This window comes from Chrysemys picta, unplaced genomic scaffold (assembly GCF_011386835.1).
Source record: "Chrysemys picta bellii isolate R12L10 unplaced genomic scaffold, ASM1138683v2 scaf2726, whole genome shotgun sequence".
NCBI lineage: Eukaryota > Metazoa > Chordata > Testudines > Emydidae > Chrysemys > Chrysemys picta.
Window position 1 is genome coordinate 1,062 of NW_027055428.1, and position 6,939 is coordinate 8,000.

The 6,939-nt window shown below is 55.7% G+C and overlaps 1 protein-coding gene across 1 annotated transcript; it reads left to right on the forward strand.

The window, feature by feature from the left end:
- Positions 1 to 1,034: 1,034 nt before the first annotated feature.
- LOC135980334 (fibrinogen-like protein 1-like protein) lies at positions 1,035 to 4,649 on the forward strand. Its single transcript, XM_065580364.1, has 2 exons — positions 1,035 to 1,335; positions 2,724 to 4,649. The coding sequence occupies exons 1-2, from the start codon at positions 1,266 to 1,268 to the stop codon at positions 3,401 to 3,403; spliced, it is 750 nt and encodes a 249-aa protein (XP_065436436.1). The 5' UTR covers positions 1,035 to 1,265; the 3' UTR covers positions 3,404 to 4,649.
- The last annotated feature ends 2,290 nt before the right edge of the window (positions 4,650 to 6,939 follow it).

Below are 6,939 nucleotides of genomic sequence, written 5' to 3' on the forward strand. Positions count from 1 at the left end.
GGCAGCAGCTGTAATCAAACTTGGGACCTCTGGAGCTTCACACGTGAGCCTCTGCTGTAGGGTTCTCAACCTATTTCGCATTGGGGGCTGCATATGCCGTGCTCTGCGTTCTGTGGGCTGTAGCTACACAAGATGTAATACCAGGGCCGGGATAGATATACCTGGGGGGGGGGCGGGGGGTGAATGAGCCGGTTTCTGTCCAAGAGTCTGGATTGCTCTGGGCTGCTGATCCCGGCAAGGTCATTGTGAATCCCTGCGCTGAGTGCTGAAGGTGGCCTGGGAAAAGCATGTGTGGGGCGGGGGAGGGGTGTCTATGTTAATCCCGGCTGAAATAAGTGGCCATGCCCTTGCTAGGGCAGCGCTTACAGTGCACCCCTCAGCGACCCGGCTCCATTTTGAACTCTTTTTGGCCAGGACTGTGGCCCCTGGCGACTCTGCCCACTTTAAGCCTGGCCTGAGCTGGGCCCACAGAACAGCTGCAGTGTCAGCAGCGTGTCCCCCTCTGGGCTGCTGGGCTGCAGTGCAGGGGGCAGCATGCCTGGCGTGGGGCACACAGCAGCTCTGTGCCCTGGGCCCCTCTCACCTGGCGCTCATCTGAGGGGGGCAGAGCCCTGCCGGAGGCTGCCCAGCTGCTGTCTTTGTGTGGGTGAGCGGGCACTGCCCTCCGGCTGGTGGTAGTGACTGTGGACGGGGGGAGCTGGGACAGAGGGGGTTGCTCCGAGCAGCACTCCCTTTGCAGCGGTGCAGCGCGGGGAGAGAGGAGGCAGCTCCTTCCCCACCACAGGGAGCGCTCCAGCCGGCCCTGACCCGCCCGGGACCCGGGAGCCAGGACATCGGAGCCGCAATCTTTGAATGGTTTTTACCATGCAGCTGGGTCCCCGCTGTGTGCTAATCGGGCCGGCTGCAGAGATGGAGACAGTGGCCGGGCCGGGGGAGAGGTGAATGGTGGGCTTCACCCCATCTCCAGAGACTTGCCCCCCGCCCATGCTGAGCCCCTTTGAACATCCAGCCATGCCCTGCGGTGCCTACCTGGGAGCTGAGCTCTTCTGAAAATCTGGCCCAGTAGTTGAGCCCTCTGAAAACTCTGGCCTTAGCGTCTAAGGGTAACATTTTCAAGAGTGGCTAAGTCACTTAAGTGCCTAAATCCCAGTGACTTCTAGTGGGATTTAGGCACTTGTGAAACTCTCTCCTGGTCTCATGTCCAGCGGTTTCTGTCCCCTGCAGGGTTCCAGTCCAGCTCTCTCCTGCTTCTGTCTGCGCTGTCCATGATGGCGCTCCTTTGCGTAGCCCCCGTGCAGGGCAACGGGGCCCTGGCCCACAAGAAGGTCGAGAGGGGTGAGTAGAGAACCCGTCGGAGAGCTTCTATCATCTGCCATATCCGAGATCAGGGCATCGTGGGCCTGATTCTGCTCCTCTCCCCCATGCCGGGGTCACCCCTAGATCCACTTATCCACTGAATGCACCTTCCAGCCCCCCCGTCAGCGCTGGGCCCCAAGGAACGCTGAGTTCTCCGAAGGGATCGCAAGGCCGGCCTGCGCTAGTGACCCCACTACTCCCATTCGCAGGCCTCCAGCGCCTGGGAATGGGCCAGCCGGGGTGGGGGAGGTGCTGCTCGACTGGCTGTTTGCTTTCCACAGCTTCGTTATCCCTTTCTCCGGTAACGGCTGCCAAGCCCCCGGCAGTGACTGAAGAGCGCTGGTGCCAACCGCAGGGCAGCGTGTGGGAACCAGGCACCCGCCCCCAAATTGGCTGGGAGTTCTACCCTTCTATCTCACCAACTCCTATACTAGGGCTAGCCCCGGCTAACAGCTGGGGATCTCTCGCTCATGCCTAGAAGCCTTGCCCCCAGAGTCCAGGCAGCAGGGAGAGCCAGTTCCTCCTTGTCAGGGGTTTTCATTCCCTTCTCCCCACACCTCCAGCGGCTCTGGGAGCTGCTCAGGGGCTTGCCCAGGCAGGCCAGGGGCCGAACCAGCTCCAGAGGTGGCCCTGAGCCCCTGCCCCCGCAGAGCTCAGCAGCTCCTCCCCCTCGGCTCAGCTATGGGGGTGGGGCACACAGGGGGATTGTCTGGGGGGTAGGGGAGCTGGGGGGGCTCAGGCTCGAGGGATGACCCTGGGGAGGGGAGGAGCAGTATAACCACAGTGCTTTCATTCTACCAGGATAGTTCAGGACAATTTCCGCCCCAAAGACAAGCCCCTCGATAGGATGTCTGGAATTTTCAAAGGCACCACAGGGAGTTGGGTGCCTAAATCCCACTGAATTCCAATCACAGTCGGGTGTCAAACTCCCTTAGGCTCTTTGAAAACTCCCATTTAAATTGTCACTGATGGGTTTCATAATTGACATTCGCTGAGATGGATCTGGCAGCGTCTCCCCCACCCTCGCCAAATGATTTCTTCAGCAGTACGGACTCAGGAAGGATACAGAGCCTTGGTTTACACTTGATTCATCTCTTCAAGGTTTCTTCAAAACCAGCAGAGCAAGAAACTATTCTTATTTTATTTTATTGGTAAAATGAAAGTGTAAGATCTGGAGCCGGATTCTGTGGCCAGGAATGGCCGGGGCGGATTGTGTGGCTGTAGTATTGTGAAATACACAGGACCTGCCTCTAAAAACCCAGCCTCCAGTTACCCCAGGCTGATTTGATTGAGCTAGCTAGCGCGCGCTCTCTCTCTCTCCCTCCCCTCCCCCCCGCCCCCTTAACCTGATGTTCGTGGCATTTCAGGGTTCCCCAAAGACTGCAGCAACATCCCCAGGGACAGCCCCAGCGGGGTCCATGTCATCCAGCCGGCAGGCTCTCCCCCTCGAGTGGTGTGGTGTGACATGGACACCGAAGGCAAAGGCTGGACCGTTGTCCAGAGAAATTCTTACAACACAGAGATCACCTGGAAGGAGTCCTGGAGCACCTACAAGTACGGCTTTGGGAACGTGCAGCAGGATTACTGGCTGGGCAACGAGTACCTGTCCCTGCTCACGCGGCAGAACATCTACAAGGTCCGCTTTGTCGTGGAGGACAAATCCAACAACACCCGCTACGCAGAGTACGACATCTTCAGTGTCGAGGATGAGCCCAGCGGGTACCCGCTGAGGCTGGGCAGGTACTCTGGGGACGGCGAGGACTATCTCACCACCTACCACTCCGGCCTGGGGGGCATACACGACAACATGAAGTTCAGCACGACTGACAAGGATCAGGACCAGACCAGTGGGAATTGCGCAAGTAGCTATGGAGGCTGGTGGTACGACAAGTGTCAGAACGTCCTGCTCAATGGGAAAGGCTTCATCTACTGGGCAGGGTTCTGTAAGAGTGGGGAGTGCAGGTCTTCCCTCATCCTGGTTAAGCCAACAGACGTGTGCTGGGTCCGGCAGGAGGAGCCCATCCTCCTTGGGAGACGGCGCCGCTGAGAAGGGGAGACAATATTAGATCAGACACGGCGCGCCAGCCCCCACCTAATCAGTGCAGTCCCTGCAATGCCTCTACTCTGCTCACTCCCTTCCTGTTGGCTTCTGCATGGTAAATCCCCTGGAATAAATGCTGAGAGCCGACCCCGCCGGTGCGTTCGAATGACACGAAAAGCATGATTGGTGTGTATAACTGGACCCCCGCTTCCACTCTGCCTCGCTGGAAGCCATGTCACTCACTACGACTTTAGACCCACATTAACCTCTGCTTCTCCCAGCCCTGCCACTGCCCCTTGGCATTAGTGATCAATGAATCATGACACTGGATTTCTAGCAACTGTCATTGAGCGTTTCAATGGGGGATGACTCAAAGCCAGGACTTTACATCTGAATTCTGCATGTATTAGCAGTGGTGAGTTTAGGTTCAAAAACCTGGCCTCTGTGTTTTTAATAAATATGGTTATTACATGAGAAAACATTGCAACAGTAATTAGTTGCTGATGAACCACTGAGATTAGATAGACGTGCAACGAAACCACACAATAAAGATATTGGTGTCCCTCTTCAACCCAAGGGGCTAGTCAAAGTTTGGGGCCCTGGGGATGTTCCAGTGGGGAGCAGAAATTGGCAATGGAGTCTGGTAATTTTTTGATGTCTTGTTTATTGACAAGGAACATACAGAGTCCTGCTTCTCCAAACACAGCAGGAACCAACAGCAGGGATTAGCCTCCCTGCTCTCAGCTCCAAGCCTCTTTAGCCAGCACCTGGCCCAAAAGCTCTCTATGCTCCTCCCACGATCACACCATGCCGACAGGCTCTGCTCGGCTTTCCTGCTCTGCCTCCGTTTCCTGGCTGCACTGCCCGGCTTGTCTCTGTCACACACGCACCAGCTCAGAACGATACTCGGTGGCATCCTCTGCCCACCTGGGGCTAGTTTCTGGGCACATGCCATCATGGCTTGTTCTACACGAGGCCCCCTTACCTGTTGCTTCCAGCTGTCTTAAATGAAGAGTGCATCCTCACAGCTGTGTCAATGAGATTTTAACTCCACCCATCACATGGTATAATCGAGCTCCTAGCAGTGTATTTATCTGTCAGGCTGACGTCCTCTGAGCATCTCTGAGCATTTCCTGCCTGTTTGGCTTCAGTCACTTCAATCAAAGTTCATTGTGAGCAGATGCTGAACACCATTAATGTTAACAGCCAGGGGCAGGAGCACCCCCCCCCACCCCCCCGAACAGGGAAAGAACAGGCTAAAGAACAAGTCAGCTGGGCCTGATGAAGTTCACCCTCGGGCAGGGCTTCCAAATCGTGGGCTGTAGCCCAAAGATGGGCCATGACATAGCCCTGGCTGGTCTACTGGCAGGGGTGAAGATGGGGGGGGAATGTGAAGGGGCATTGCCCCCCCCCCAAAACTGCATCTTTCCAGTCCCCTCCTGACTATGGCCCTTCAGTGCATCCCCAGGACACAAGGCCCTGTCTAATTGGCCTTCCTGACAGAGCCTGCGTGGAGAGCGTGCGTAGGAGGGAGTTTGGGGAGCAGGATTGGAAAGAGGGATGTTTTCAGGGGGAGGGAAGCTGGGAGCCGCTGAGGTGCAACTGGAAGGTTTCCTCCTCCCTCCTCAGCATCTGGGGTGCATACAGGGGGGAGGGGGTTGCTATTTTGCAGTTGGGAGTATCAGGGACCCCGCCCCCCTGTGCACTAAGCTGTCCCCTCCATCTCGGTTGCTGGTGGTGAGGTGGGGGTGTGCTGTTTTGCAGTGGGGGAGCGGGGGATCCCCCTGCCCAGGGCACTGACCTCTCCCCTTCCCGCCTCCCATCTCCGCTGTCCGTGCTGGGAGCCCCACCCCCACTCTGCCCATTGCAGGCTGCGCTTGGTGCCCTCCCCAGCCAGCCATCCCTCGCCAGGCTGGAGCATGACGCTGCAAGCGGGGACATCCTCAGCCTGTCCCGGGCAGCCAGCTCGCTCAGCCGTTTTGCTGACAGGGGGCTCCCTGCCAAACCCAGGGTTCCCCTGCACCATTCCCCCCAACTTGGGGTCCCACCCACACCCCAACTACCCCCTGAACATGGCTACCCCTCCCCTTCCAAAACAACCTGAACTCTTCATACGCCACAGCCCACCCCCGCCCCTCCCCATGAGCCACCTGGCAGCAGTGCCCTCCATCGGACCAAACTGCTCTCCGTGTCGCCCTCCCACCCCCACCCCCCAGGGCCAGGCTGGCGCTCTCTGGGGCTGGACCCCGGCTGTGACTGGGGTTTCAGCACTCCTGCTTCACAGATGTATACAGAGCACTGTATAACCAGAGTTGTCATAACTATAAAGGGAAGGGTAACAGCTCTGCTGTGTACAGTACTATAAAATCCCTCCTGGCCAGAGACTCCAAAATCCTTTTCCCTGTAAAGGGTTAAGAAGCTCGGATAACCTGGCTGACACCTGACCCAAAAGACCAAAAAGGGGACAAGATACTTTCAAATCTTGGTGGGGGGGAAGGCTTTTGTTTGTGCTCTTTGTTTGGGAAGTCATTCGCTCTTGGGACTGAGAGGGACCAGACATCAATCCAGGTTCTCCACATCTTTCTGAACAAGTCTCTCAGATTTCAAACTTGTAAGTAAACAGCCAGGCAAGGCGTGTTAGTTTTTACTTTGTTTCCTCAACATATAAATGTACCTTTTACTAGAGTGTTTACCTCTGTTTGCTGTACTTTCAATCCGATTTCTAATGCAGCGTTTTGCTGTGGCCTATTGCTCTTTAAGTTTGATTACCCTGTAAAGTTATTTTCCATCCTGATTTTACAGAGATGTTTTTTACCTTTTTTCTTTAATTAAAAGCCTTCTTTTTAAGAACCTGATTGATTTCTCCTTGTTTTAAGATCCAAGAGGTTTGTATCTTGATCCACCAGGAGTTGGTGGGAGGAAGGAGGGGGATGGTTAATTCTCCTTGTTTTTAGATCCAAGGGGGTTGGATCTGTATTCACCAGGGAATTGGTGAAAGGTTTCTCAAGGCTTCCCAGGGAAGGGAATCCACTTGGGAATGGTGGCAGTGGACCAGATCTAAGCTGGTAGTTAAGCTTAGCAGTTTTCATGCAGGCCCCCACATTTGTACCCTAAAGTTCAGAGTGGGGAAGCAGCCTTGACAAGAGTCTAGTGACTCTCTCACCCTGGGCTCTCCCCAGTATAGACTCTTGTTCACACTAGTCAAATGATGTTCAAATGCTGAGAAGGAGCAGGGAAGAGGCACAGAAATGACTTGTGGCCTGGCCAGCCACCTTCGAGCAGGCAACCCGAGGGGCTGCAGCTAGTCAGCTTGACGAAGCAGTTCCGAGCTCTGTCATTAAGGTCTATAGTCACCCAGCAGGAGGAGGTAGCTGCATTTCAGGTTTTTGCTCTAGCAGACAGAGGTGTAAGGAGAGCTGGCAAAGCTGATGTTAGAAACATTGACATTGGAAATCCATGTAAGTGTAGCAGAGTGACGGAACCAATCGTGCGGGGACGTGGGAATTCACTCTCACCTGGCCTCTGGGGATGGAGGCAGCACG

What these genes read in the sequence shown, in the direction of transcription:
- LOC135980334 (XM_065580364.1), top strand. Translation starts at nt 1,266, where the DNA reads ATGATGGCGCTCCTTTGCGTAGCCCCCGTGCAGGGCAACGGGGCCCTG. An exon ending in CCACAAGAAGGTCGAGAGGG is followed by an intron (nt 1,336 to 2,723) that starts GTGAGTAGAGAA and finishes GTGGCATTTCAG; the next exon opens with GGTTCCCCAAAGACTGCAGC.